This window comes from Panicum virgatum, chromosome 1K (assembly GCF_016808335.1).
Source record: "Panicum virgatum strain AP13 chromosome 1K, P.virgatum_v5, whole genome shotgun sequence".
In the NCBI taxonomy this organism is placed as follows: domain Eukaryota; kingdom Viridiplantae; phylum Streptophyta; class Magnoliopsida; order Poales; family Poaceae; genus Panicum; species Panicum virgatum.
The window spans coordinates 56,461,724-56,489,696 of NC_053136.1; the positions used below are offsets into that span (position 1 = coordinate 56,461,724).

At 49.5% G+C, this 27,973-nt stretch overlaps 5 protein-coding genes and 1 pseudogene across 12 annotated transcripts; 1 reads left to right on the forward strand and 5 right to left on the reverse strand.

Annotated features, from left to right (window-relative positions):
• Positions 1-684: 684 nt before the first annotated feature.
• On the reverse strand, positions 685-2,648 carry LOC120647043. 3 transcript variants are annotated; one of them, XR_005664669.1, is made up of 4 exons: positions 2,422-2,638; positions 1,538-2,004; positions 1,087-1,427; positions 685-799 (listed from the first exon to the last, which is right to left on the reverse strand). XR_005664669.1 is itself a non-coding variant. In XM_039923648.1 (3 exons), the coding sequence occupies exons 2-3, from the start codon at positions 1,946-1,948 to the stop codon at positions 1,170-1,172; spliced, it is 669 nt and encodes a 222-aa protein (XP_039779582.1). In that variant the 5' UTR covers positions 1,949-2,004; positions 2,422-2,648; the 3' UTR covers positions 1,039-1,169. The 3 variants fall into 3 exon arrangements, 2 of the variants coding, with proteins under 2 accessions (XP_039779582.1, XP_039779591.1); XM_039923648.1 differs by lacking the exon at positions 685-799 and having other exon boundaries at positions 1,039-1,427; positions 2,422-2,648; XM_039923657.1 differs by lacking the exon at positions 685-799 and having other exon boundaries at positions 1,039-1,427; positions 1,538-2,012; positions 2,422-2,632.
• Positions 2,649-2,779: 131 nt separating this feature from the next.
• LOC120647070 (protein BRICK1) lies at positions 2,780-5,880 on the reverse strand. The gene is made up of 2 exons (XM_039923685.1): positions 5,656-5,880; positions 2,780-3,188 (listed from the first exon to the last, which is right to left on the reverse strand). Exons 1-2 carry the CDS (start codon positions 5,786-5,788, stop codon positions 3,067-3,069), a joined length of 255 nt encoding a protein of 84 aa, XP_039779619.1. The 5' UTR covers positions 5,789-5,880; the 3' UTR covers positions 2,780-3,066.
• A 1,615-nt stretch (positions 5,881-7,495) lies between these two features.
• On the forward strand, positions 7,496-9,512 carry LOC120656606 (annotated as a pseudogene).
• Positions 9,513-9,637: 125 nt separating this feature from the next.
• Positions 9,638-14,766, reverse strand: LOC120647008 (probable cytosolic oligopeptidase A). The gene is made up of 17 exons (XM_039923604.1): positions 14,397-14,766; positions 14,114-14,281; positions 13,785-13,908; positions 13,587-13,663; positions 13,330-13,473; positions 13,019-13,249; positions 12,848-12,938; positions 12,318-12,439; positions 12,013-12,120; positions 11,697-11,942; positions 11,172-11,317; positions 10,975-11,092; positions 10,518-10,677; positions 10,394-10,425; positions 10,215-10,280; positions 10,006-10,077; positions 9,638-9,901 (listed from the first exon to the last, which is right to left on the reverse strand). The coding sequence occupies exons 1-17, from the start codon at positions 14,748-14,750 to the stop codon at positions 9,821-9,823; spliced, it is 2,340 nt and encodes a 779-aa protein (XP_039779538.1). The 5' UTR covers positions 14,751-14,766; the 3' UTR covers positions 9,638-9,820.
• Positions 14,767-15,120: 354 nt separating this feature from the next.
• Positions 15,121-16,359, reverse strand: LOC120647055 (two-component response regulator ORR3). Of its 2 annotated transcripts, XM_039923666.1 has the most exons (4): positions 16,218-16,359; positions 15,970-16,081; positions 15,827-15,873; positions 15,121-15,693 (listed from the first exon to the last, which is right to left on the reverse strand). In XM_039923666.1, the coding sequence occupies exons 2-4, from the start codon at positions 16,067-16,069 to the stop codon at positions 15,454-15,456; spliced, it is 387 nt and encodes a 128-aa protein (XP_039779600.1). In that variant the 5' UTR covers positions 16,070-16,081; positions 16,218-16,359; the 3' UTR covers positions 15,121-15,453. The 2 variants fall into 2 exon arrangements, with proteins under 2 accessions (XP_039779600.1, XP_039779608.1); XM_039923674.1 differs by lacking the exon at positions 16,218-16,359 and having other exon boundaries at positions 15,121-15,690; positions 15,970-16,103.
• A 1,003-nt stretch (positions 16,360-17,362) lies between these two features.
• LOC120647016 lies at positions 17,363-27,942 on the reverse strand. 5 transcript variants are annotated; one of them, XR_005664661.1, is made up of 5 exons: positions 26,678-27,942; positions 19,425-20,573; positions 18,962-19,077; positions 18,652-18,876; positions 17,363-17,494 (listed from the first exon to the last, which is right to left on the reverse strand). XR_005664661.1 is itself a non-coding variant. In XM_039923626.1 (4 exons), exons 1-4 carry the CDS (start codon positions 27,414-27,416, stop codon positions 18,860-18,862), a joined length of 2,016 nt encoding a protein of 671 aa, XP_039779560.1. In that variant the 5' UTR covers positions 27,417-27,942; the 3' UTR covers positions 18,310-18,859. The 5 variants fall into 5 exon arrangements, 4 of the variants coding, with proteins under 4 accessions (XP_039779560.1, XP_039779548.1, XP_039779565.1 ...); XM_039923626.1 differs by lacking the exon at positions 17,363-17,494 and having other exon boundaries at positions 18,310-18,871; XM_039923614.1 differs by lacking the exon at positions 17,363-17,494 and having other exon boundaries at positions 18,310-18,876.
• Between the last annotated feature and the right edge of the window lie 31 nt (positions 27,943-27,973).

Sequence of the window (27,973 nt, forward strand, 5' to 3'; positions counted from 1 at the left end):
GACTCCGACGGCGGCGCGGCGGAGGCGCAGCGGTGGGCGGCCGAGGCGGGCGCCGCGAGCAAGCGGGCGGTGGAGGAGGGCGCAGCGGCGCGAGGCGAGCTGCGCGAGCAGGCGGCGTCGCAGGCGACGCGCGGCGGGGCGGTGGAGGGGACGCGACCAGGCAGTGGCCGGCGCGAGCAGGAGGCGGCGCACAGCTGGCGGGAGCCGGCGGCGGTGGCACCCACAGGAGAGAGAGGCGAGGTATGTTGAGGAGAGAGAAAACTATGGTTTGGATGGATCCAATGGTTGTGATTGGTTGCACGGATCTCAAACACTGGAAGGTGGGGAAGAAAAAAACTTCCAAAAGATATATAAGATCCATGAGGAGGGGTTTAGCTCGCGAGCCCAACCCAGACATAATATGGGCTGGGCCGGCCACAAATTAGACTCAGGCTATACTATACATGGCACCTTTTATCTCTATCCTACCCCTCAAAAAAACATTTTATCTCTATCCAGAAATCCTATACAATTTCGGAAGATTTTTTTCCTACCTTTCAATGTTTGAGATTTGTACAAACTATCTCATTTATTGAATCTTCTCAACTCTAATCTTTTTCCTACTCTTGCCCTCTTCCTCACGGTGCGCCGCTGCCGCCTCTGCTCCGCCTGCCGCACGCTGCTGCGCCTGCCTGCCGTGCCCTGCTGCCCGCTGCAGTTGCTGCACGCTGCCGCCGCTACAGCTCCTGCGCTACGGGTCACGTCGCGCCCGCACACAGCGACGCTGGAGAAGAAACACCCAGCTCGTCGGAGAAGAGACCTTCAACATTTCCATTTCAGCATTTTCAACATTTTATGTTTTCAATTTCAACATTTTGTCTTCACACTTTTAATATTTTGAAAGCCAAATGTTGAAAATATTTAACAAAATGTTGAGCTAATCTTATTAAAATGTTGAATATGTTTGCAGCACATAATTGGCTAAAGTGGACTTTAAAGATGGATGTCTTATCTATCTTCCACGAGATAGATAGGAGCCCATCTCTAATTTATATCTGCTTTAAAGATATATAAAAACATTTCTTCTATATATATTTTAATTTATACCTCAATCAATGCAAACATGAATCGCGAGCAGGCAAAGCAAAGCAAAGCAACGGGATGGATCGATCGCCTCTAGCTGCTAGTAGCTACTTGTATATCCACTCGTTTGCTCGTCCTCCCGTCTGGTCCATGTCGATGAAGATGCTGACGGCCTTGCCGATGCGTGGCCTCTCCTTGAGCTTCTCCAGCGTGTTGCGGACATGCGCCACGGCTCCCCAGCAGCGCAGCGTGTTGGCCACCTCGTCCAGCCGCAGCAGGTACTCCTCCTCGCTCAGAGGGAAAGACCGCTGCTCCCGGTACTTCCACATCACATTCAGAGCCAGAAGATTCCGTCCCATGAACTCCTGCATACATACATACATACATACATACATACATACATACATACATGATGTGCATGCATTTTTCATTTTTTTTAATTTAATGGCCATGATGGGCGAGCACTGCACTGCACCTTCTTTATCAGCGTCACATCGTAGGATCTGCCGTACTTCTTCCTGATGAGGTTTGCAAGATCCAACCCGTGGAACTTGTCGTCATCGTCAGGCCCCACCAGCCGTTCCAGATCCTCTGGGGACAAGCTGCTGCTTCGCCTTGTTTCTTCATCATCATCATCGCGGCCGCCGCTGCTAGAGGAGGACGATTCAGATTCACCGCCACCTGATCTGTCGCCGCCGGCCGCTCTGGTGCTCATCACTGCCAACCTCCTCCTTGTGTGCCGCCGGTGGATGCTGCATCTAGCACCTGCTGCTGAACAGCAACTAGAAGAAACTAGGCACTGCACCTTGGCGCCCTTGCTGCTGACGAACGATCTCCCTCTCAGGCTCAGAGAGAGACCGAGAGAGAGATCCTGAACATTCATCATATATGGACGGGACCACAAGCTTAGGATGGCGCCCCTTCTGTTCTGGATCTCCTGCGCTGTTCAACTACGATTATTTAGTACTATAGTAAAAAAAAATACGAACAGAGCATCAAAGGGCATTTGGTCTAGTGGTATGATTCTCGCTTAGGGTGCGAGAGGGTCCTGAGTTCAATTCTTTGAATGATCCCATCTATCTTTTGTTGTGGGTTTTTTTTTTGGCCTCCCTCCAACTCCAACCTGTGAATTCTAATCTAATTATTCCCTCCCCCATCACTACCACCACCAAACAACCAAACTAATCCAGCAAACTCTATATATGTATATAATTTTCGTTTCTGCTTCCTTTTTGTTTTGGGTTGGGCGGGGCGGGAGGAACACAAGCAAAGTAAGTGTCGTCGGTAGCCATATATGCACACACGAATAGAGAAGATGGTAACTCAAGATAGAGAGGATGGATGGAGACAACAACTTACCTAAAATCACAAGGATCCACTGACTAAGTCGAGGTGGCTATGCTTTGCTAGAAATGGAGCAAGCCCTCTCTCATGGCATGGGGGAGAGGAGGAGGAGGAGCAGCAGCAGCAGCAGCAGAATAGAAGGAAGGCCTGGCCTGCAAGAGGAGCACCACGGGGAGAAGGAAGAGAGGAGGAGCAGGCACCACGAATGGAGGCTTTGTCAATTGTGTGGCCGCAAAGGAGATGCAACACCCCGGACCACACCTTCCATGTGCTTTATTTGCTTATCTATCTTTTCAACTTGCGCTGCTCTATTGCATTCGCTCCGTTATCTTTTCTCAAATTAACATGACAAAATTCCTTATACAAGCAAGTATCTTGCAAGAAACGAGGGCTGGGCATTATTAACTTCCAAACAAGCATCATGCATCAATCAGTTGGCCCCTAGCCATAACAACTCAGCAAACCCATCACGCACGAGTCACCCTGTCCAGTAGTAGTCAGTTACCTCCACGCAAACACAAAGCTGCTTGCACGTTGACTTCGATGCACAAGTGTTTTACAATTTTACAAAACACATGATACTAGCAGCAGTGTTTTACATGCCACTCCTACTTTACATACGTACATGGTACACGTTCACGCAGCCCACCACCGTGTCTTCTAGTTGAATACCGAAGGATTGGTCGTCGCGCTGCTCACTTGGACTTCAAGCACCTCCAGCTTCCTCTCTAGGATGTCCAGCTTCTCGTTCAAAGATGCCAGCTTGCTCTTCGTGGTAGCTTCTGCACACACATTTAATTTCAGAAACATTAGTAAACGGTCCATGATTACTCTTCTTCTCACATCACCAAAGTAGTTCAGGACAAGTTAAATGAAGAACAAGCATGCCTGGCACTCAAAGGTTAAAAAAAACAATAAAACCAACCCGCTCCGTAGTCCCTACAACTTCTAGTTCGTATCGAATCCTGCACCAGCTCTGATATAATAATATAGGTTAAAGTATTACCTAGTACAAGGCATGGCATGTACCTCATGAGTGATTTGACTCCAAGCGAAACATCAACAGAAAAGCAACTAGGAAACCTTGCTTCAAGAAGGCATTGTTTGCTAGGTTACTGACCAGGACAAGACACATAGGGTGTGTTTGGTTGTCGGGTTATGGCTGGCCTGGCTAGAATCTTGAGCCTGGGCAGCTCAAGCCTGGATTCAACAATGCAATGAGCTCATGTTTGGTTTCCTGGCTTATCTAAGCTTGTACTGAAATTGTCTTGTTTGGTTGCCTGGTTTGCCGTGGGTAAAAGCACCTCCTTGCTGCGGTAAGTTTAAGAATGAGTTGCTGCATCTGCATCTTGTACTCTGTTACTACGAGCGGGAATCGTGCGAACGTTTTAACGTGATATAAAATCAAGGAGAAGCAAAACATATAACACAAATCAATTCACACAAAAAAATTGAAACCAATTGTTATCGTGACCGGGCGCACAATCTAACAAACAGGTTGTGTGCTCCATTGGATCAGTTATTCACAGGGAAACAAACAAGCAAAGAGAGGAACGAGAAAGCAAGATTTGATGAATCCTTGTATCTGAGTATGAAATCAAAGTCAATAAGCAAGAAAGAGGGAAGAGAATCGCTTGCAATCGAAGATGGAATATGGAATACTAGAGTACTAGACTATGAGGTGGTGGCCACGCGTCGTCTGCGGCCGCCCCGGGCGCCTCGCTGGTGGCCGCGGCCAGCCCCAAGCGCCGTCTCCGACGAGCGCTAGCTCCAGGCGCCTCGCTAGTGGCAGCGGCCATCTTAGTCGCCGTAGTTAGCCCCGCGTGCTTCGCCTGTGGCCGCAGGTCGCGGCCAGCTCAGTCGCCATCTTCCGACGGCCACTGCGAGCCCCGCGCTCCTCGCCGGTGGCCGCAGCCAGCCCAGTCGCCGTCTCCGACGGCCGCAGCTTGCCCCGGCGTTGATGGACAAGCTCGCGAGCTTGGTGGCGGCGCAAGTGCGAGTAGCACGGGAGGTGAGCGGATGCAATAACTCGGCTTCCACAAGCCTGGCTTAGCTAGAACGACCAATTTCTGCATACTATCGGAGCCAGGCTTGGAGGCCTCTTTTGCATAAGCTAAACCTGGCTAGCTGGTCTATGCAGGCAACCAAACAGGCTCATCCTGCATTAGCTAAGCCTGGCCGGACCTTAGCCACCCATCCAAACGCACCCTATACTATCAGAATCTATTCTAGCATAAGCTAAGCATATACCACAAAGCATTTTCAACATGTCTGTTAATATGCCATATATTAAAATGGTCCAGTGGCCGTTCATACAAGCAAAAGCAAGCAGAATTAGACCCACAATGATTGGCAGCAAACCCCTGGGCCTGGCTTTCCCCCTTTGTTCAGATGACTAGATGTCAACAATATTGATAAATCAAGAAGGTTGCTATAACTAAATGTAGGAAGTTCCAACGACGAGTCAGTGAAAGAATTTATCGACAGTAGAGGCCCCACCGTCTGTAGGAATGTCAGCTCGAGACGATCATAAGTGGACTATAAGCTTGAGTAGGCTCAAGCTCAGCTTGTGAAAGCTCAAGTGGTACTCTTCCATTGCCAAATATGCCATGAAACTCAACCTGGAAAAACCTTTTGGTTTTGGATGCTCGATGCCGCGAGAAAACGATCTTGAGTTTGTTAAAGAATGAAGATCAGGTAAGGTCCAGCTCGACTTGGAAAATTCAGAAACTGCCTTTGGATAAAATGATTTGTATAAAACCTCATGCAGAAAATCTGAGAGGAAAAAATACGAGCCTTAAATACACTGTTGAGTAGTACTAGAAATGTTGATTGAATTAGGACTAGAGCGAGCTGAGCTCAAGTAACAACGTAGCATGTGGGTCTTGAGCATTTCTAGAAGCCCGAATCATCGGGTATCGGGTAAGAAACAAGTTTGTCCCAAATCTCGTATCCACGAAACTTTGGCATTCCAAAATGACCTTGTTTAACCACACCCACATTATAATTAGATGAGTGGTTGCAACCAGTGGTTTTAAGATCTCGATCCCATGTTGGTTATGCTTGTGTAAGGTGTCCTAAACATGATGGCGGATGGCAATCAAAACGGGAAGGCAAGGCAATCCCGTCCCGTCCATTTAGGGTAGGCTAGGCTAGGCATCGTGTGAAATGAGGCAGCGGCAGCAGATCCGATGGAAGCAAGGAGAGGAAAATGAATGTAGAAGGGCGGCGCAGATCTATCTAACTGACCGAATCTGAGGAGGAAGTCGAAGAGTCGGCGGACGTTGAGGGAGATGTTGGAGATGAACTCGCGGTTCTCCCAGTCCGCCTGCACGGCGATGCCCACGTTGACGGGGTTCCCCATCCCGCCGCCGCGACCCATACCCGCCGCCTTCGCCTTGGCTTGAGAAGAGAAGAGGGCAAAGCTTTGCTAATTTGCTATTGCGAGCGACGCGCACCAACCCAACCCACTCACCCATTTATTTTTATATTTTTTAAAAATATTTTTTACAGAAATATATTTTCGGTTTCATATTTTACATATTTATACCTCTACCGCCCGTCAGGGGGCGGCAGTGAGCCTACCGCCTAGCAGAGGGCGTCAGGGACCTACATATAAATAAACATATTTTTTTTTGCGCGGAGGTCCCTGGCGGGAGCTTTCCGCCCAACTGCCGGGCGGCATGCACCTGGGCGGCAGGCTCCCCACCCAAATATAAAAGCTGACCCCCTCCCCTCGCACTCTCATTTCCTGTCCACGAGATTCAGAGAGGGGAGAGGAAGAGAGGAGGGGTGAGGGAGGTAATTCCACCGGTGAACGCACTCCTGGATCATGAAGTAAAGAAGCGACTAATGCGTACTGCTCCCTAAAAATACTTTATACATCCATACATGATGAACTCAATAATGCCAACAAGAGAAAATTCACGAACACGACGTATTACCATATTGTAACACTCAGCATGGTTGGTCGTCTCGATTCCGTAACGCCTCCCATCTGTGTCATACAGAAGTGACCACTTCTCTTTAGGCGCACCATCAATCCACTGTGAAAATGACTTAGCATGTCCAACTACTGAATCTGTAGAACGTCTCCTGCTGGATGATGAGACCTGGCTCTTAAGCAATTCGGCGCTCATATCATCAATTATACCCCACAAAGCATCGAACTTCCTCTGCTGATTCTGAGCGCACAATCACTTGAAAAAATTCATCAGATCCTTGTTCTTAAACCGCTCATAAAAATTAGCAGTCATATGTCTCACACACCACCTACTGATAACATCTGGCCATATAGGAGTTGAAAATGGACTACTTATTTTAGCTGCCTTATAACTGCAAGGAGACCTGCATGTCTACCTTATAACTTAAAACGCCACATTGCTCGACATATCTGGCCATCCAAAAATGTTATTTTAATTAATCCAATATGTAGAAACATGGTATGGCTTCAATTATAACCATTTATCCCGAACCCTAGGTGCTTGCAATAATAAAAAATACTAATAATAGAATTAAACATATAAAAAATTTCAATGAGAAAGTTGAGAAATATTGGTTACCTGCAGTTCGGATCCAAAATCCGGCAGGGTTTCGCCGGTGGAATTACCTCCCTCACCCCTCCTCTCTCCCTCTCCCCTCTCTGGGTCTTGTGGGCAGAAAATGAAGTTGCGAGGGAAGGGGCTCAGCTTTTATATTTAGGGAGCCTGCGACCCCCTCCCGGGCGGGCGGGCTGCCTGCCGCCCCTCCACCGGACGGCAGGGGGCGGCAGGCTCCCGCCAGAGTCTCCGCGCACAAAAAATATATATTTATTTACATGTAGGTCCCTGCCGCCCCCTGCCGGGCGATAGGGGTATAAAACTATAAAATGTGAAATCGAAAATATATTTCTGTAAAAAACGTTTTTAAAAAATATAAAAATAAAAAAGCGACCTCACCCACCACCAACACGGCCCGTACCAAAGCCCATATGATTGATACACCAACCGAGTGGGCTGGCTTCTGGTTGGGCTCTCGGCCCATACCAAGCCCATCAGATTGATACACCAACCGAGTGGGCCGCGAAATCTCAATCTCATGGCGGCGGCGGCGGCGGCGGCACCTGCACCTGCAGCTGCTGCTGTGCCGGCCGTCGCTGGGCGCCGCGCAGCTCCGGCAGCTGCTCACCTCCTCCTCGCCCCTCCTCGCCGACTGCTTCCTCCCAAACCAGCTCCTCCGGTCGCTGCACCCGCTCGGCGCCCTCCGCCTCTTCCCGCGCCTCCGCCGCATCCTCCCGGCCTTCCGACCAAACAACTACGCCTTCTCCTTCCTCCTCAAAGCAGCTTCCGCCCACTCCCCAGGCTCCGACGACACAAAATATATTGCGGGTGCGCGCCTCGTCACTTCGGTGCACGCCCTCGCCGTCGTCCTCGCCTGGCATGCCCACGCCTACGTCGCCAACGGCCTCATCCACGCCTACGCCTCCCACGGCCTCCTGCCCTCCGCCCGCCGCCTCTTCCATGCCGCTCTCTCCTCCCGCGCTGCCGACGTCTGCTCCTGGACCTCGCTCCTCACGGCCTACGCCAGGGCCGGCCGGCTGGACCAAGCGCGCGCCCTGTTCGACGGAATGCCCCGCAGGAACGACGTCTCCTGGAGCGCCATGCTCAGCGCCTACGTCGCCGCGGGCGCCTTCGCCGACGCCGTGCGCCTATTCCAGGACATGCTCAGGTCCGGCGCCCGCCCCAACAGGGCGGCGGTGGTCGGCGTGCTCACCGCCTGCGGGGCGCTGGAGCAGGGCAGGTGGGTGCACGCCAACTGCTGCTTGGTCGGGATGGACGGCGTGGTGGCCACGGCGCTGGTAGACATGTACGCCAAGTGCGGGAGCCTGGACGCGGCGAGCCAGGTGTTCGCCGCCGCCACGCCGGAGCAGCGCGACGTGTTCGCCTACACGGCCATGATCTCGGGGCTGGCCGACCACGGCCGCTGCCGGGAGGCCATGGAGCTGTTCGGGAAGATGCAGGCAGAAGGGGTGCGCCCCAACGAGGTGACCTTCATCTGCGTGCTCACCACCTGCGGCCGCGCGGCCCTCGTCGGCCGCGCCAAGGAGATATTCCGGAGCATGGCCGCGGAGCACGGCGTGCAGCCGGGCGTGGAGCACTACGGGTGCCTGGTGGACGTGCTCGGCCGCGCCGGCCGGCTGGGGGAGGCCCTGGCCGTGGTGCGCTCCATGCCGATGAGGCCCGACTCGTACGTGCTGGGCGCGCTGCTGAGCGCGTGCGCGGCGCAGGGCGACGTCGACTTCGGCAAGCAGGTGGTGGAGTGGCTGGCGGAGCGGGGGCTTGACCACAGCGGGGTGAGGTGGACAGGGTCCGCCGGGCCATGGACCAGAGGAACGTGGCAAAGGTGCCGGGGTGCAGCATGCTGGAGGTGGACGGCGTCGCCAGCGACCGCTCGCACCCGCGGATGCGGGAGATCATGGCTGCCGTCGCAGACCTGCATGGGCACCTCCGGCTCTTGGGAACAACTACCCTCGAGGATGCATGGGCCTTTTTGCTTCCGTAATGCAAGCCGCGCTTCCACGCCTAGACGACGAGGAACAGCCGCCGTGGCAGCATCCGGCGGGCGGCGCAAAGCACCGTGATGGAGAAGGAAGGACCTGCTCGGGAGGCTGGGCTCGCGGTCTCTTCTGAAGGAGCACACGCCCATAGCGCAATCGAGCGGGTGGGGGGAAAGGCCCGCCGCATCCAGTGAGCTACTCTTCAATTCCTCGCGATTACGGCTCCCTTGTGCTCCATGACTGATTTGAGCTCTCACTCCATTTTGCCGCCTTGCAGGCCCTCCCGGGCGACAAGCTCCGCCCGCCTGGAACGTCGTCGTCGTCGCCGCCGCCAAGTCTCCTACGCAGACCTGCGCTCACCCCTGCCATTCCGCGCAGCCCTCTCACTGCCAGCCTAGCCGTAGGGCGTCGAGTTGAGGTGTTGCAAATATTCTTTTTGGGTGTTGCAAGAGTGGTTTATGTTGTTGCAATGGGTTATTCGATGTTTTCAATTTGCGATTTCTAATATAATTGTGAATGTACCAAAAAGTAAGCATTAATGTTGCAAATATTATTTTTGCATGTTACCTTTTTGAGTGAATGTTGCACGAAATTTTTTGAGTGAATGGAGCGTCAACACGACACTTGATCGGACTATAGTCAGCTAGCTTGTCAAAGGTTGCACCGCCAGAAGCACTTCCTTCCCTTTGTGGTGTGCCTTTGCAAGTTGTTTTCATCAGCTCTGATTAAAATTCAATGTGCAATCAATTATAATATAATGTTATCACGTCACACAGTTCATGTTGCACCAGGATGCAGAACGAGCAATAAACCTATTTCTGCTCGGCTGATGCCCCAGAAAAAACCTTTGAATTCTGACAATACTGGCAAATGGGCACACTAGGCAGCAACAGGAAGCAAGCCGTTGTGCCTAAGAAGTGGCTCAGGTGAAGGCTCCCGTCCTCGAAAAGAAACAAACACCTGCAGTCAATTACAAGAGTGCATTAGCAAAATTGTACAAATCGCATAGCTTGAACAGGAATGTAAACAATCAGTCCTTGATGGGAAAGTATGCTAAGCCTTACCTCAAGTGGAGACTTTCCACCTCCAAGTGCAAGAACTGTGTCTCTGAATCGTCTGCCAGTTTCCTCAATTGCCTACTCAAAACAGGAGTTCATAACATTATAATTATATCAATGGGAAAAAGTGGTTGCGAGGATGAAAAAAAAAAAGTTGACCTCTGCCCCTCTCTGTACCTACAATCAATCCTAATTTCCTTTTGGTGAAAACGTACCTTCTCATTATCCAAACCAGCATCTTCAAAAGCTGAGAATGCATCAGCTGACAATACTTCAGCCCACTGTAAGGACGATATGACAAGATACTGGTTTTAGCACATCCCCAAGGAGCATTCAAGGATATAAGGTCAGGAAAGAAAAGGTATTCATCAAAAGAACAATGATAACAAGTTACCTTGTAACTGTAGTATCCAGCAGCATAGCCACCTGCAGGTTGCCAATAAACGAAAGAGTTAATGAAATCAGTAGCCATCTTGTCATGAACTCAACAACTTGATATATTGGACAGCATTGCAAACCTGCAAATATATGGCTAAAGCTGCACAGGAATCTGTCCTCAGGCAGAGGAGCAAGAACTTGTGTTCGTTCTGCAACTCTTCGGTCGACATCATATATGGAGAGTGAGCCATAAGGATCATAAGTTGTATGCAGTTCCATATCTACACTGGCAAAACGTATCTGCGGAGGAAAGTTCAAAAAAAGGAAGGTGAAATGGCATGGACTTGTCCTTTATAATAATAATAATAATAATAATAATAATAATAATAATAATAATAATAATAATATAAGCAGAAAAAGAAAGCATATGCTACAGCATTCATAAGGCATACCAAGAATTAAGCATGCAACAACTTCAAAACAAAGAAAGAAATTAATAGCACAATGAAAGTATGGTGTATGTTATGTAACCATAATGGAAAAAGTTACTGCAAGTTAAAACTTGATGACACCATGAGTACAAACAAACTAAGGCACCTGGCGCAGGCTGAAGGTGCCAGCACGGAAATTCTTTGCAGCAACAAGCTTCGCATAAATTTCTTCTGGAAGTGTTTCACCGGTTTCGTAGTGCTTTGCAATGCTCAAGAGAGTATCCCTGTTACAGCAGCAACAGATCAATTGGTTACTCGAATGGGAGATTTGAGCTAATGCCAGATGAGATGGACCCATCATACTTGTGATAGCACCAGTTTTCCATGAATTGGGAGGGTAACTCTACAGCATCCCATTCAACTCCACGAATACCAGCAACATAGCCTTCATCTTGCTTAGTGAGCATATGCTGAAGAGCATGGCCAAATTCATGGAACACAGTTTCAACCTACAGAAGACACATGCAATGCAATTTCTTTACTGGGTGTGTTTAGATCCCACAAAAACTCCAAACTTTCCATCACATCGAAATCACATCGAAACATTAAATATAGCAAATGACCCATGCATGGAGTACTAAATGTAGGTAATTAAAAAAACTAATTGCATAGTTTTGATGTACGTTGCGAGACGAATCTTTTGAGCCTAGTTAGGTCATGGTAGGACAATATTTACCACAAACAAACGAAATGTGCTACAGTATGCTACAGTGTCCGATGTGACTTTTTCTACCCGTTTTCCAGGGATCTAAACACAGCCACTATCATAATCAGGCGCATTGTACTTCAGCACTTCCTCCAGATATCATCACAGATGTTATTACTTACCTCACGGAAGGTCATGAGACTGGGCTTATCACCAACTGGGGGCGTCTGATTGCATACCATATGAGCAACAGGCAGCCTAGCAGGCAAACCATTGCGAGCTAGGACGCGACTGCGAGAAAAGACCACATTCATCCAAGCCCCTCCACGCTTTTCAGATGGTCTTGAATATGGATCAAAGTAGAAATAAGCAACAGGGCTATTGGAAGAGTCTTTGACACAGTAAAATTTGACATCACTGTGCCAGACCTGAAAAGGAGTCGCTTGTCAAAAATTTGCAGAAATGGTATTTCGTGCAGAAAAGAGAACAGGTACTTACAGGAGCTAGTCCATCTGCAGGTTCAACGTTCACCCCGAAAAGCTTATTTGCCAGAGTGAAGAGGCCATCCATAACCTTGGGCAGTGCAAAATAAGGACGCAGTGCTTCCTGCAAAGGCAGTGTTCAGATACGCTCAATGATTGTTTCTTTCTAGGCTAAAAGATATAGTGGCACTTTAGCATGAGCTCATAATGAAAATTGAATGCAATTTGGAATGCATGTCCAGAGGAATGTAAATCAAAATGGACTGAAGAGCATCATTAGAAAAGTACTAGGAGCAGAGCTAAGTCAAACGATGAGCAAACCTCATTGATATCATATTTAGACTCCCTCAGTCGTTCACTCCAGAATGTAAGGTCCCAGTGAGTCAAATCAGTAGCATCTGGAGAACCAGAATCTTTTGCAAAGATTTTTAGATCTTCCATATCTGAATAGATAAATCAGCAGTGAGATGCATGGCAAAGAAAGATAAAGATGTTCAGCCTATTGTCTCCACACGTGAGAAGATATGTGCAGATTAAAAATACCATGCTAACAGATAATTGTAGCTATTTCAGTTGGGTGATCTCAAAGGCTAACACAAACAAAAAGGTTTGAAATATAACCGCAAATGTAACAATTAAGCCAAAATACATGAATTTTCAAATGCTGCTAACTATAAAAGTTGTAGTGGAATAGGCAAAGTTCTGGATCCATGGATAAAAACTTGATATGTTAGTACAAACCTTAAAGCAAGTGATGCAAAAGAAAAAAATACAAGAAAGTAGACAGCCTCCTCACTGTGTCCAAAAGAACTAGACAACAAAAGGAAGAACAACAATGCGGTTGGCTGTACCTTTAACAGCATGATCCCAGGAAGCCGCACGCAGCTTCTCGAGAAGCTCTTCGACCCGCTCAACAGTTGCCATCTTCTGAGCCATGCTTACCTACACGATATAATCAATTAGTTAAACACAATTACTGCACACTCCTCTTAATTCGGGGAAAGAAAGAAGCGCAGAATCACCTCAGCATAGTTTTTGTATCCAAGAATTTTGGCCTTCTCTAGCCTTAACTTCAGAATTTTAGCGATGATATCGGTGTTATCAAGTTCACCACTAGAGGCACGGGTTAGATAAGCACGATAGACTTCTTCACGGAGAGCCCTGCTGCGAGCGTGTTGCATAACAGCGATATAGCTTGGTGCGTCCAACGTGATGACCCAAGGTCCATTTTCAGCTGTAGCATTTTCATGACCCTGGCAATATTGCTTGTGAGCACAAGGACTAAAAGAGGAAATAGATTCTCAGATACTATGCCAGTATTTACTGCCCATACCTTAGACACAGCAGTTTGTGCTGCTAACCCAAGGGCCGTAGCAGGCAGCCCATCAATTTCTTTCTTATCAGTAATTAATTTCTCAAATTTCTTTGTTGCGTCAAGCACATTTTCACTAAACTTTTGTGACAGCTTTTCAAGCTCCTGGAATGAAGTTAGCACTCCATTAACTGACATAGTGAGGTGCATGAGCAGAAATGACAAGAGACAATAATTGGTGAGTCGGGTTGTGGAAGTGATATCTCTTCTGAGCTTACTTGTTCGATTTGGTTGAATTTCTCCCTCTGTTCATCCTCAAGTGCAACTCCACTGAGAACAGCCTCCTTTATTTGAGCTGATAATGGAGAGAGAAAAAAATACTATTAGCCTACTTGGATCACTGGACGTGAGAAATAAGTGATGCTTTATCATGGCAAGACAGGAGAGGGGGTTGTGCGTCATGCGGAGAAGGTCACCTTCTACTACACGCTTGCGAGCATCAGTGAGACTGTCCCAGTCAGAAGAGTTTCTAATGGCCTGGAAAGCTTGGTAGATAGGCTTGCTCTGGCCCAGCCTTAGTTGAAACTTGACTTTGTCAGGCTGTGAAACGAAAGAGAAATCCGATCTCATCAGCTGGAGAAGCAGTGCGCTTACTGGGTTGATGAAATCCATCATCAAGCATACATACAGATGGATAGATCAGATGATATACGAGTGCAGTTGGTAAGATGGGAGTATATGTAAGGAAATCCTAATTATTATATTATTACGCTGAGGACGCTCCCAGAGGGAGGGAGGGACGGACCTGGACTTCCTCGACGGCGGCGCGGAGATCGGCGGAGTCCTTGACGGCCTTGAGGTGGTCGACCATTCCCCAGATGACCTCGAGCCTGTCAGTGACGCGCTCGAGCGGCTCGACCAGCTTCCCCCACGAGGGCTCGACTCCCTTCTCGAGCTCCTCGAGCTCGCCCTCCTGCGAGCGATCACGGTGACATGAGAGCCAGCCCTTGGTTGGGAACTGGGAACTGGGATCCAATCCAATCGAATCCATGAGTGGCGAGAGGTAACTGGATGGATGGATGGCTTACGAGTCGCGTGAGGAGCTCGCGGATGCCGGGTCGGACGTGGCTGGGCTCAACGCGGTCGAAGGGCGGGAAGTCGAAGTCGGCGGCGAGGAGGGGGTTGTCGGCGGCCATCGCGGGGGAGGAGAAGGCGGCGCAGGTGGCGGGGGAGGGGCGTTCCCTCGGGCAGAAGGCGCGGAGCGGGGAGGAGGGAGGGAGGGCGGCGAGGAGGAGGAGGCGGGTGGTGGGAGGGCTGGGGAGGCGGGCGGAGACGGCGAGGGGGAGCCGCGCGGTGAAGGAAAGGAGAAGCATGGCGGCGGCGGCGGCGGCGACGTGGATGTGCTGCTGACGTCGGCGGGGGCGGGGGCGGGCGTGGGCCATCTTGCGTCGTGGGCTTCCCAAAGGATCCATCCATCCAATCCAATCCAATTAATGGTCCTGGGCCGCACGCCCCCTTGATTGATCTTCCTACTTGTTTGTGTCGATCGCTTTCAAAAAGTTTTGAGTCCTCCATTCATTCCATCACCCCCAAAAGAAAATTAAAATGCCAAAACTTCACATTGAATCCGCTGATGCGTGTAATTACAAGCAATTTCAAAAGAAAATACAAGCAGTGGTTACTCCCTCTGTCCTGAAATATAAAACATTTTAGTTTATCCTAAATCAAAGTAGTCTAGGTAAGTTGACAAAGGTTATAGATGCGCAGCACTGCTAAGTGCCTAGTATATGGCTGCTTCTGAAGCACACAAAAGGACAGCAAAAGCTTGAGCCCAAAATCATGTCGGTCGGTTACAGTACAATACTAATGCCATTACTTACATGACGAGATGTACATATTCCTCCTGAATGAACCGAACAAAATGCTCTGCTCTGATAACAACATATACTAGTACTAGTACTAATCATATTTGCGACTAGCTAGACACATTGGTCAATGCCATCATGATCCAGAAACAGAACAGCCTCAATTCCATTCCAGTCCGGGGTCTTCCAAGGCTCCAACCCTGAACTGAATGAATATGAATGAATCTCTGCTGATGTCATGTCTGCACTTGCTCCAATTGGTCAGTAGTATCGCATTGGATTAGAGGGTGAGGCGGCTGCAGAGGCGCGACACATCCGACGCCCGCACCGGCTTGATGAGGAAGTCCTCGGCGCCCTCCTCCAGACACCGCCGGATCCTCGTCGGCGAGTTCTCCGACGACATGATCACCACCGGGATCTCCCGCAGCTCCGCAGACTCCTTGACCCGCTTCAGGAGGTCGTAGCCGCTCATCTCCGGCATGCAGTAATCCGTGATGATCATGTGCACATTGCGGTCCTGCTTCATCAACACACGGACATGTACGCAACTCATTTGATCAGTCGTCTTCTCTCTCTTTTCTTTTCACCGACGAACTAACAACAAGGTATGGCACTACGTGCAAACAATGAGAAACAAGAGCTAGCTTACTTACCAGGCTGAGAACCTCCAACGCTCTCTTGCCACTGTCCACCGTCGTAACTGCATGCACCATCACCAACCAAACAAAAGAAACGAAATTCGATTCCGTCAAGGAAACAGCTTGTCAAGATCAAGCTGCGATTACAGAGAACACACCTCGGTATTTGGAGCTGCGGAGGAGCCTGGAGATGACTGCACGGTCGACGATGCTATCATCCACGGCCAGGACGTGCGGCGGCTCTGTCATCGTCGACATGCCTACTGCCTGCTGCAGACAAGTGAGAAAAGAAGGCAACAACAGATGCCACCATTTTTATTTGTACAGGCCAGCTTACTGAATACTAGTACTGCCTCTAGAATACGAAGCCAACCAAGCAAGCCCAGAGCAGGAGATGAGATCCAACCAAATCTGGAGGAGACGCAGCCCAGAGCAGGAGATGAGATCCAACCAAATCTGGAGGAGACGCGCTGGCCGAGGTGCCTCCAGCTGCCTTCCCAAATGCCTAAACCCGACATTTTTCTATTCGAGTTCGCGGGTCCCCATGGATTCTATACTACCTGTTTCACATGGCATACAAGATGATGAGGCCCTCACGCCCTCCCCTCTCGCCTCATCATCTACACACAACATTAGAGGTCAACATGACTACATTCAACATATGGGATTAAACAACAAGCTCGATCTCATCCGTTTCATTCTCGAGCTACTCACCAGTGTAACTCCATATAGTTTTCTCATGATCACACAAGCGCTAGCTACATCTCAGCTGAATAGTTCATGCAAACAAGAGTATCATCCCCACAGATTGCAGCTAGGGAGCCTACCAGACAGCAGCTGCACTAAAACATCCACATTGCAACAAAGCATTTTTTCCATGAGAAAGGATAATGGCGCACGGGCTATCCTCATTCAGCATATCCGGGAGGGAATCTTTCTCGTACATTTTTTTGCACACGGCTAACTACCACTCCCACCACACTTGTTCTACAATTGAACTGGCAAAAGCATGCAATGATTCACAAATTAATCAAAATTTAAGAACTCGGAGATTCTGAAATGTGATGTCTGACCTTATGCCGGAGAATGGAGGACCCTTTTTCTCTAAATTATTCCTCAAGTCAGTTTCTCTGCACCTGGACTTCCACACAGAAGCCCACAACCAGGACATGGCGTGTGGTAGCAACGTGATTGGTCGCAGAAGAGGGATCAATCGCTGCTACCCATCAATCTTGGGAGCTGTGCTTTTTTTCTTCTTTATGACACATTATATTAGTACATACTTCAGAAGTGGCCAAGTGTTGGCTGTTCAACAAGGAGCTGCTGCTCTCGAGTCAAGATCAAGGATCAGAAGCATAAGGTCAACTCAAGAAAAATACAACTAAGATGTTGCTTCTGAGAAACAAAAGAACCAGACCAATGGTTTCAGTTGAGCTTTCAAATTTAATGCAAAATAGGAACACATATTTTTACCAGGTTAGTGAAAACAATTCGTAAATGATTTCAAAGGCTCAAGATGAATTTCATGAATGATAAACATTTTAAATAGTATGGTTTTAAGTACCTGAAGCAACAACCACAGAAAATGGACCGATATGGGTTTCGAGGGGACAAGGACATACGTAATTGGCAGTATAGCGGAATGGGGTTCTTCGACTCCCGAGGCCTCACTCGTCCTGTTGACTTTTTATCAAAACAAAAATTAAGAATAAATAGTGTGTATCACACAACATATCTTTCAGAAGTCAGAATCATCTTTCAGCAGCCAGATAGCACTAAGGGTCCTCATTCAGGCTCCAAGAAAGAAGAGTTTGAATAAAGCATTAGTGCTTTGACATGTCAACAGATCTCAAAATCTTATTAGGTTGACACTATAGACTCAGCCACACTACTTCTAATTGGCAAGATATTAAGTCTGGAATCCATAACTTATTCATGTCAACAATGTTACTATGGACTTGAAGCATCCATCATCATGGTCTGCCGACCTGATGACTGCGGGGTTGCATCAGTTCAGCTGACAACTGGCAGCATGCAAAATATGCTGCTCGATTGACCCGGCAGGAAATCAGACAAGCCTTATGTATAACACTGCCAGGCTATTCCTTTGCACAAATAATGAATAAACATACTCAAATTGCTGTACGGCAGATGACAAGGGAAATGATTGTTATGCGAAAAGAGGTTCTGATACAAGGAAAGCACAATGCATGATTAAATTGAAGTGAGCTATAGTTCTGTATCAGTACCAAACATATTAGAATAAAAAACGAAAGTTTGTGTCCTTGCACACATCTGGTTAAGACTTAAGAGCATAATTAATCCATAGGATAACAAGAATCTCAATAATTGACCCACCACAAGAAAGCGTTATCAATTATTTCAGTGCACAGAAATAGAAAAGTACAAAAGTATGACAAATCTGGACGATTCTATTTGGAATATATATGCATTACCAACATGAAACACACAAGCAGATCCTCTCTCTTTTGCACCTATTACCAAAAAAATAGTGTATTCTACACCAGAACAAAATGCATACCACTTGGACAGTACAACTCATATGAAAGAACAACAAAAGACTGGACCTGAGAAGCAGTCATCTAAACTGGTATCACCTCAAGAAATGAGGCATTCTAACATATTGCACGTGAGCTACTGATGTCAACATATTTACCCAAATATACTGATATGTACAAATGCACCCCAAAAAAAGAAACTCCAAAGGATGGACTTCTCTTTTCAACAATTCTGAGATTTATGCACAACCACACAAGTAACTTAATCCAGAGGTGATTGCATACATTTCACGAGGTGAAAATCTTAGGAAATTCACATACCACCTGTACAAAAGCTCCATTCTTGATCCCACTCTACTGGTGATTGTGAATAACAGGTTCCTGTTTCCTCTGTTGAAAAAGCTAGTCGTGAATCTTCAAGATCGTTGATTGTACCGATCGGCAAATCTCCCCAAAGAACATCTTTTGAATAAAGCTTTGCAAAAGGCTTTTCTGCCAGAGCAGGTGCAATCTCAAGCCTGAAGAAGACCTAGGGACTATTCTGTGCTAGCAATCATACAAAGGCAGTAAGTAGAGTTCAACTATCTTGTAAAACCAGGTTCAAGGCGACATCTGAGGGTGTGTGACTCACCTCATGGTCCTTGTCTAAGTCTTGAACGCCCTCTTCCATATCATTAACTTTAGTGTCTTTTGGTTCCTTATTATCTGTGCAACACAACTCACGCACTTTACTTGCCTCAAGGAAACCTGAAGAACAGGAGGTGTCAATTAATATTCTCTCTCCAATGAAGTCAAGCAGTATAATTATACTGTCACATTTTTTTCTTTTTGATGAGTAACTATAGTGTCTGATAATATTTTAGATAATGGAAGCACATCCCCCGGCCTCTGCATATAGTTATTATTATTGAAAAAGGAATGTCAAACTGCCCCCATTTTAATTTGCAATTTTCACTAGCATTATCGTTTCTCCGATACCTTTTTTTTCTTCTTATATTTTGTTTTCCTCATCTTAGAAAAAGTTTGGAATGCAAAATTTGTGCATCCAAACAAACCAGGACATTGAATAGCAGTAAGTTCATTCCAAGGTGTACCTTCTTCACTTCTAGCACTTACAGGCAGTACTTGGAGAGTCTCCAAAGCACAAGCAGTGCTGGAACTACCAAGACACTTCTCAGTTTCCTCGCCCTCATCCATGAAGAAGGTCATCCCCACCTGACTAAGCACCAATTCTGGTCCTTGATGTTCTTGCTCGAAAAACCCTTCATTGACGCTTTCAGAAGCTTGAGTGCAATTACAATTTGAAGTTTCAGTGAAACCCTGACTTTCAATAGAGTTAACCTCAGCTTGAGTTCTGACTATATGCTCACAACCGAGGGCATTTTCCTTTGGTGACTTATTGACCTGTTCATCACCAGAAATCTTATCAAAACTATTAACGTCTTCCAGTGAAGGATCAGGAAATCCTTTCACAGAAAATGTTACAGAATCCTTCTTGCTGGTATGTGAAGCAGAAGCACACATCAGATTGTTTGAAAGACTTTCATATGGTGATGTCTCCTGAAAATTAGATGGATTTTCATCTTTAGGATCAAAAGATCTTTCTTTACCTGCTGCAAGTTCTATCAAATTGTCATCAAGAACAGATGAGGAGGATCTCGAGTGCTCTGGATGATTGACCTTGTCTGTAGTAACATAGGCCCCAGGGAGTTCAACTTGTGACTGAGATGGTGATTTACTGATACCTTGTATATCACCATTCATGGTTGCTTCATCAGCACATATAGAATCTGAGCCATTTTTTTCTAAACTATCAACCTCATATTGGGAGATGGAAACAATTGCTCTTTCAGGTCCTTGAAAACCAAATGCAAAATCATTTTCAGATTGTACATTAGAGAACCCCTGAGCAGCTTGCAAGCTTTCAGATGCATCAACTACTGGACCAAATGACCAGTTGTCAAATTTTTCGACGCCATTGCCTACATCAGGAGCTTTCAAACTAATGTCATAATTTGAAGAAACTTCATGTTCTAAAGGAGCAGTTGCTTCCTTGCCGATGTTAAGAGTTTCTATCATGTTGATTTCTGGAATAAGTTCAGAAGACCTTGCATAGTCTGTATAGTTCTCTGCAGGCTTCACATTGGGAATTATCATGGAGGTCCTCTCATCAAAGCTGAAATCATTATGATTTTCTTGTGCAGGAAATGTGCCACCCCTGAGAATTTCGGTCATATTTACCTCTGAAACACATGAAGATGATCTGGAATAAAGCGAAAATATTTCCAGATTTATTTCCTGGTCTAGAGATATGAGACTTTCCTCAAGACCAAAATTAGCTCTCTCAGATGTCATAGGTAAAGCTTGTTTGTCATCATGAAGAGACTGGGTTCTATTGCTTTCTGGAATACTGAAAGCGAGGAAAGGCTCGGGAATTGGATGATTGATTAATGAGGGTAGAGGGTACAATATATAGGCAAGGATCGTCTAGGGCTAGGGTTTATAGAACACACCCAATCAACCATGATCCTTGCCTAATACAAATCAATCTATCACAAAGCCCACAGCAGCCAGGCCAATAGGCCGGCGCCCCACAGCCCAACAGGGCGGCCCAATCTATCACGCTAACACCCCCCCCCCCCCCCCCCCCCCCCCGCAGTCTGATCGTCAGCCACTTTGCATGTTCAGACTGGATCTAAACTCAGTGAACACCGAAGATGGAAGACCCTTGGTGAAGATGTCTGCATACTAGGAAGAAGTCGGGACATGCAGAACTCTCAGATCACCGATGGCCACCCGCTCGCGAACGAAGTGAAGATCAATCTCAATATGCTTGGTACGCTGGTGCTGGACTGGGTTGGAGGATATGTATACTGCACTGATGTTGTCACAGTACACCAGTGTGGCACGACGGAGAGGGGCGTGAAGCTCCTGAAGGAGCTGGCGCAGCCATGTGGCCTCAGCAACACCATTAGCCACGGCGCGGTACTCGGCTTCAGCACTGGATCTGGAGACGGTGGTCTGACGCTTCGAGGACTAGGAGATCAGGTTGTCCCCAAGAAACACAGCATAGCCCGAGGTGGACTTGCGCGTATCGGGACATCCTGCCCAGTCAGCATCAGTGTAGACCTGAAGATCAGCTGAAGAAGACGGTCGCAGCAGAAGGCCAAGGTGAAGAGTGCCTCGAACATAACGGAGGATCCGTTTGAGAGCCGCAAGGTGGGGCTCTCTGGGGTCATGCATGTGAAGACAGACTTGGTGCACAGCGTAGGCAATATCAGGCCGTGTGAACGTCAAGTACTGTAGAGCACCAACAAGACTCCTGAAATCCGTAGGATCTGAAACAGGAGCACCATCAGCCGCGACGACTTTGGGATTGGTGTCGACGGGCGTAGAGCATGGCTTGCACTCTGCCATCCCAGCACGATCAAGGATCTCAAGCATATACTGTCTCTGAGAAAGAAGAAGACCATCACCACATCGCTGAACATGCATACCAAGAAAGTGATGCAGTTCGCCGAGATCCTTCATAGAGAACTCCTGCTGAAGAGCTGAAATAATCCGCCGAAGAAACTCTGAGGACGAGGCAGTGAGGACGATGTCATCAACATAAAGTAGTAGATATGTTGTATCTGATCCGCGCCGGTAGACAAAGAGGGAGGTGTCTGACTTGGCTTCCACAAACCCGAGAGAGAGCAGATGCGTAGCAAACCGACTGTACCAAGCCCGAGCCCGAGGAGCCTGCTTCAACCCATACAAGGACTTGTTCAGACGACAAACAAAATCCGGATGGGTGGGATCCTCAAAACCAGATAGTTGTATGCAGTAAACTGTCTCAGTCAGGGTACCATGCAGAAAAGCATTCTTGACGTCGAGCTGATGAACAGGCCAGCGCCGAGAGAGAGCCAGAGAGAGCACTATGCGAACAGTGGCTGGCTTCACCACAGGACTGAAAGTCTCCGAGAAATCCACACCAGACCGCTGGGAAAAACCACGAAGAACCCAGCGCGCCTTATACCGTTCGAGAGACCCGTCCGCCCGGAATTTGTGCTTGAAGATCCACTTCCCGGTGACAATGTTGCCCCAGCAGGACGAGGCACAAGATCCCAGGTGTGATTCTGTAGAAGAGCATCATGTTCCTCTACCATAGCAGCTCGCCAATGAGGATCAGCTAGAGCACTACGGTAGGTCTTCGGGACGGGAGACAGGGCGGCGGCGTGGAGAATCGGGCGAGGTGGCATCCGATACCCAGTCTTTGCCCGTGTCGACATGCCATGCTCATTGCGCACTGGAGGAATGGCCTCAGCGCCCTTGGGCAAAGGGGGCGGGCCGTCGAGCACAGGAGCAGGAGCCGGCGGGAGGTGTGAGTAGACCTTGGTGATCTCACGCAGTGGGGGCGGGATGAAGACCGGCGGAGGCGCGTCGGACGTGGCCGCACATGGCGCGGGAGGAGCGTCGGACGTGGCCGCGCGTGGCGCGGAAGGAGGGGTACCCCGTATGCGCCGCGCGGGCGGGGCGTAGAGCGCGTGCACCGGAGACCCTGTGGGCGACGCCGCGCGTGGCACTAGCGAGTCCGGAGTGGACTCCAGCGAGGCCGCGCGTGGCGCAGGGGAGGCAGTCCTGGTCTCCAGGGGGGCCGCGAGTGGCGCGGTGGTCGGGGTACCCGGCGCGCGCCGCGCAGGCGGGATGTAGAGCGCGCGCACCGGGGACCCGGAGGAGGACGCCTGGGGCTCCGCGGGCGCGGGAGCCACGGAGCTGAGGCCAGCGCCGCGCTGGAGGAGGCGACAGTGGGAAGTCCTGCAGGAAAAACTTTGTGCATCGAACCAATAGGAACGGGCACAACATCAGTAGCATCTAAAAACTCGAAGTCCTCAGCCTGGCGAGGGCCATTGCGCTCAGCAAAGGGAAAGGCAGTTTCATCAAAGATGACATGCCGCGAGATGAAGACTCGGTTGGAGGAGAGATCAAGGCAGCAGTATCCTTTGTGATGAGCGGAATAGCCAAGGAAGACGCACAGGGTGGAGCGCGGGGCGAGTTTATGTGGAGTTGTGGCGGAGAGGTTTGGATAACACTTGCAACCGAAAACCCGAAGGTGATCATACGCCGGGGGTGGAGCGCGGGGCGAGTTTATGTGGAGTTGTGGCGGAGAGGTTTGGATAACACTTGCAACCGAAAACCCGAAGGTGATCATACGCCGGGGGTTTGCCCAGAAGGGCGAGGTGTGGCGTGGAGAAGTCGAGGGTCTTGGTTGGCAAGATGTTAACCAGAGAATTCGCCGTAGAGAGAGCCTCAACCCAGTAGGTGGGTGGCATGGATGCCTGAAACAGCAGGGAGCGAGCGACATTATTTATGGAGCGAATAATACGTTCAGCTTTACCGTTCTGAGGCGAGGTGTAGGGGCAAGACATGCGAAGATGAATGCCTCTAGTGAGGAAGAACGTGCGGGTACTGGAGTTGTCGAACTCCTTGCCATTGTCGCACTGAACTTCTTTGACGGAGGCGCCAAACTGGGTAGTGGCGTAGGAGATGAAGTTAGACAGCGCGCTGAAAGTGTCAGACTTAAAGCGTAGGGGAAAAGTCCACAGATAATGAGTGCAATCATCAAGTATGACCAAATAATATTTAAATCCTGAAATGCTAGCAACAGGAGACGTCCAAAGATGACAATGAATAAGATCAAACTGATGAGTAGCACGAGACGAAGATGCATGAAAAGGCAGACGAGTATGTCGCCCCAACTGACATGCATGACACAACTGTGAACAATCCTCTAACTGAAAGGAAACACTAGCAGCAAGCTTTGACAAAGCTTCATGACCGGGGTGCCCGAGACGCCTATGCCACAGTGGAGAGGTAGCTTTGGCGATGAAGGAAGAAGCTGGCGGTAGACGAAGAGGGTACAGCGGGCCGGAGCTATTGCACCCGACGATCTTTGTCCGTGACGGAAGGGCCTTCACAGAGCAACCAGCGGGGTCAAATTCAACATAGCAAATATTATCGGTAGTAAACTGGCGAACAGAGATAAGATTCTTAATAATTTGTGGTGACACAAGAACATTATTAAGACGTAAAAAAGGAGATAACTCTGTGGACCCAGTGGCTGTGACAGGAATGACGGAGCCATTACCGACAACAATGGATGAAGGAGTATGATACCGCGGGGAGCAGGCATGCGAAAGTATATGTGGTAGAGAAGTCATGTGAGAGGTAGCACCTGAGTCGAAGTACCACTCGTTGGAGAGGGGCTGGTTCAGCGACGCCGTGCTGAACGCGGAGGCCAGTGACTGCTGATCCCAGGAAGGGAGGCCGGCCATGGGGTGGTAGAGCCCTGGGGCAGTCCACTGGCCGGTGCCATCAGTGGCCGAAGAGGGGGCAGCAGCCTGCTGCTGCTGCGGGGCGACGTAGGGCAGCTGCTGCTGGGCGAAGAGGGCCTGCTGCTGAGGAGGTCGCGGTATGGGCGCCAGAGGGGGGCGGGGACCAGGCCACATCTGGATGGTCCCCGTCCAGGGGTTGTAGAAGGTGGACCAGGGGGCACTGGATGGAGCGCCCTTGGCCCCAGGGGTGCCGGCAGCCTGCTGTGGCTGCGTCCCCTGGGCGCGCTGGCTGGAGCCGCCCGTGCTGTTGCTGTTGCCGCCGCGTCTGCTGCGACGGTTCGAAGACTTGGCGCTGGACGAGTTGCCCCCCCCCCCGAGCCGGAGGCAGCCTGCTGCTGCTGAGGGGCAGGAGCCGCAGCCTTGGTGGAGGCGGTGAGGGCGGCGGCAGGGGTCTGCCGATTCTCCAGAGTGATTTCCTCAAGGACGAGGTCATCACGGGCCTCCAGGAAGCTGGGGAAGGGGTGGGCGCGTCGGAGAAGTGTCCCAACGTGGGCGAAGCGCTCGTTGAGGCCTCGGATGATGTTGAGGACAAGTGTCCGATCGGTGATGATCTCACCGAGGGAGCCGAGGTCGTCGGCCATCTTCTTCATGCGGCGACAGTAGTCGGTGACGGAGAGGTCGCCTTGGACGAAGTTACGGAACTTCGTCTCCAGCTGGATGGAGCGCGTCTCCCGGTTGCCGAGGAAGAGGGACTCGACGGCGAGCCAGGCGTCCTTGGCAGAGGCGCCTTGGGAGGAGATGATCTCGGCGAGGTCGTCGGTGAGGGTCCCGAGGATCCAGGACTTGACAACGCAGTCCATGCGTGTCCAGTCCGGGGATGCAACAGCAGGGGCGTCGAGGTGGACGTGATCCTGGAGGGAGAACTTGCCGAGGGTGAGCAGAAACTGATCACGCCAGCGGTTGAAGTTACCGGAGTCGACGTCGAGGACGATCGGGACGAGGCTGCGGATGTTGGTGACGGCGACCGCCTGTGCATGCAGATTCAAGAGGGGCAGCAGCCTCGTGAAGGAGCAGGGCCGCGTGGAGATCGGTGGGGACGCCGTCACTGTCGCGGTGAGGGGGCTTCGGAGGGCCGAGGGCGTCTTCGGCGGCGGCGCGCTCGCGGGCCGTGCGCGCCAAGGCGGCATCGCGGGCGGCAGCAGCGGTCGCGGCCTCCTCGGCCTGCACGGCGCGTGCCATGGCGGCGTCGTACTCGTCCTGCCGCGCCTTGGCAAGGCGCTGCGCCTCCAGAGCGGCGGCGCTGGCGGCCTCCTGCGCCTGGCGGCGGGCGAGCTCGTCATCCTGGGCGGCCTTGGAGGCGGCGGATGGGGACTGCGGAGCAGAGCCTGTCATGGCGCGGGATTGGGAGGCGGCGCAGGGGAAGGGTGGGCGCGACACGGCGGAAGGCCGGCGAGCAAGCACTGCACGGCAGGGCGCCGGCGTGCTAGGGCAGCGGAAGGTGGATCCGGGAGAGAATCCAGACTCTTGATACCATGAAAGCGAGGAAAGGCTCGGGAATTGGATGATTGATTAATGAGGGTAGAGGGTACAATATATAGGCAAGGATCGTCTAGGGTTAGGGTTTATAGAACACACCCAATCAATCATGATCCTTGCCTAATACAAATCAATCTATCACAAAGCCCACGGCAGCCAGGCCAATAGGCCGGCGCCCCACAGCCCAACAGGGCGGCCCAATCTATCACGCTAACAAATACATCGAGAACATTCAGCGCTATCTGTCCAACTTTCTCCACTTTTAACCTCATCTAGCAAGATGGAAGTGTCCAGAAAAGCAAAGTCCATTTCATCTTTAGAAACAGAACCTCCTCCTTTACTAGCAAGAAGTTCTTCATTTTCCATTGAGTTGGCATATAAAGTGTAAGAATTTGAGTTACTTGAATAAGCTTCATCACTACTAATCTCATTTGAAGCTAAGAAAATCCCTGAACGAAAACTGCTGTGGTGTATTGCATCGGATGATGTTTCCTGACCATTTTGAAGAGCTTCCATTATGTTGGGTTCTGGGATGAGTTCGACAGACACTGAATAGCTCAATGCATTCTCAGCATCACCGCCATCTGCTGAAGGAGAGACAACATCATTTTGATGGTTAGATGCCCCCTCAGACAAACCTTCCTTGACACCACCCAGAACTTCGGTCATCTCAGCACCTGCACTGCGCGACAAAAATTCCGATGTAGCAAATGAGTCCTCAAAAGAATCAACCACAAGTGGATCCAGAAAATCTTCCTGGCCTTCCTGCTCCGGTAAGTGTGCATCACATGTTTGAGCATCATTGGAGTCCAGAGATGCTGGGTGGTTTGATTCAGGAGTAGCAGAAAAAATATTGGTAACTGCAGGAACCTCCATCATATTGGAATCTTGAGGGTGCAAAGAGAAACCTTCAGTTCCATAGTCTGGTTCAGCAGTATTGTCTAGAGACATACTCAACAAAACCTCCTCTGAATTGACAGCTACATTGTTCCCATCCTTTTTGTCTAGCTCAAGTAATTTTTGCTCGCTGGTATCCTTGCCTCCCTCCACAACTAACTCTGAAGGGGATAAGAAGCTCAACTCAGGACTGATCTTAACAAAGCAGAAACCTCCAGTAACGTCCTCTTTCTCAGTCTCTTCACTGCATATGGTGAATCCTGAAGTACCTGAATGAGGCTCAATATTTTTTTCTGCATACGAACTAACTAAAAGCTCCTTCTCCGAAATGAAAGGCATCCAGTTGTCCTCTGCTACATTGAACTTGGAAGATTCATTCTCAAGTCCCCCATGACGCAACTCTAGGTCTGATTTGGGCGAAGTCTGTGCTGTTTGCACAGCATCTTCTTCAGGCGGATATCCATTTGATTTTGGGCAAATCGTTGATGAACTAAAGTCAGCATGAACCGTAGCATTTGAAACTACGTGAACAATACTGCAACCAGGTAATAATGAGCTTCTCTGCGAAGTAGAGCAAGCCTCACCATCAGCTCCTGAGTTGCTATGGTGTTCCGCAGTGGTCCCTTCCAGATGATTTGGGTCCTCTGGGTCATCAGATAAATGCTCGGATGACCAACTGTGCTGCTGTTGGTTATATGTGTTTTATCAGAACACATTTCCTTGACATCCTTGCTATGGCCCCAAGATACATCCCCTCCACCATCATCTCTTAAGTTAACACTCGAACTATGGTGTTTTCCAAGTTCAGAAGTTTCTGCAGGATCAGTATCAGATGAAAAATTGGTAGCGTCATCCATTGGATCACATTTCTGCATCAAACAAACAACTACTTAATT

Excerpts from the sequence above, each read along its gene's own strand:
- LOC120647043 (XM_039923648.1), bottom strand. The coding sequence starts at position 1,948 with ATGATGAATGTTCAGGATCTCTCTCTCGGTCTCTCTCTGAGCCTGAGA. Across the intron at positions 1,428-1,537 it reads ATGTGACGCTGATAAAGAAG|GAGTTCATGGGACGGAATCT; the intron begins GTGCAGTGCAGT and ends GTATGTATGCAG.
- LOC120647070 (XM_039923685.1), bottom strand. The coding sequence starts at position 5,788 with ATGGGTCGCGGCGGCGGGATGGGGAACCCCGTCAACGTGGGCATCGCC. Across the intron at positions 3,189-5,655 it reads CGACTTCCTCCTCAGATTCG|AAGCTACCACGAAGAGCAAG; the intron begins GTCAGTTAGATA and ends ATGTGTGTGCAG.
- LOC120647008 (XM_039923604.1), bottom strand. The coding sequence starts at position 14,750 with ATGGCCCACGCCCGCCCCCGCCCCCGCCGACGTCAGCAGCACATCCAC. Across the intron at positions 13,250-13,329 it reads CACAAACTGCTGTGTCTAAG|GGTCATGAAAATGCTACAGC; the intron begins GTATGGGCAGTA and ends CAATATTGCCAG. Across the intron at positions 11,318-11,696 it reads GTCTCATGACCTTCCGTGAG|GTTGAAACTGTGTTCCATGA; the intron begins GTAAGTAATAAC and ends TGTCTTCTGTAG.
- LOC120647055 (XM_039923666.1), bottom strand. The coding sequence starts at position 16,069 with ATGTCGACGATGACAGAGCCGCCGCACGTCCTGGCCGTGGATGATAGC. Across the intron at positions 15,874-15,969 it reads CCGCAGCTCCAAATACCGAG|TTACGACGGTGGACAGTGGC; the intron begins GTGTGTTCTCTG and ends TGGTGCATGCAG. Across the intron at positions 15,694-15,826 it reads CGTTGGAGGTTCTCAGCCTG|CAGGACCGCAATGTGCACAT; the intron begins GTAAGTAAGCTA and ends GTGTTGATGAAG.
- LOC120647016 (XM_039923614.1), bottom strand. The coding sequence starts at position 27,416 with ATGCCTTTCATTTCGGAGAAGGAGCTTTTAGTTAGTTCGTATGCAGAA. Across the intron at positions 19,078-19,424 it reads AAGTGCTAGAAGTGAAGAAG|GTTTCCTTGAGGCAAGTAAA; the intron begins GTACACCTTGGA and ends CCTGTTCTTCAG. Across the intron at positions 18,877-18,961 it reads ACTTAGACAAGGACCATGAG|CACAGAATAGTCCCTAGGTC; the intron begins GTGAGTCACACA and ends TATGATTGCTAG.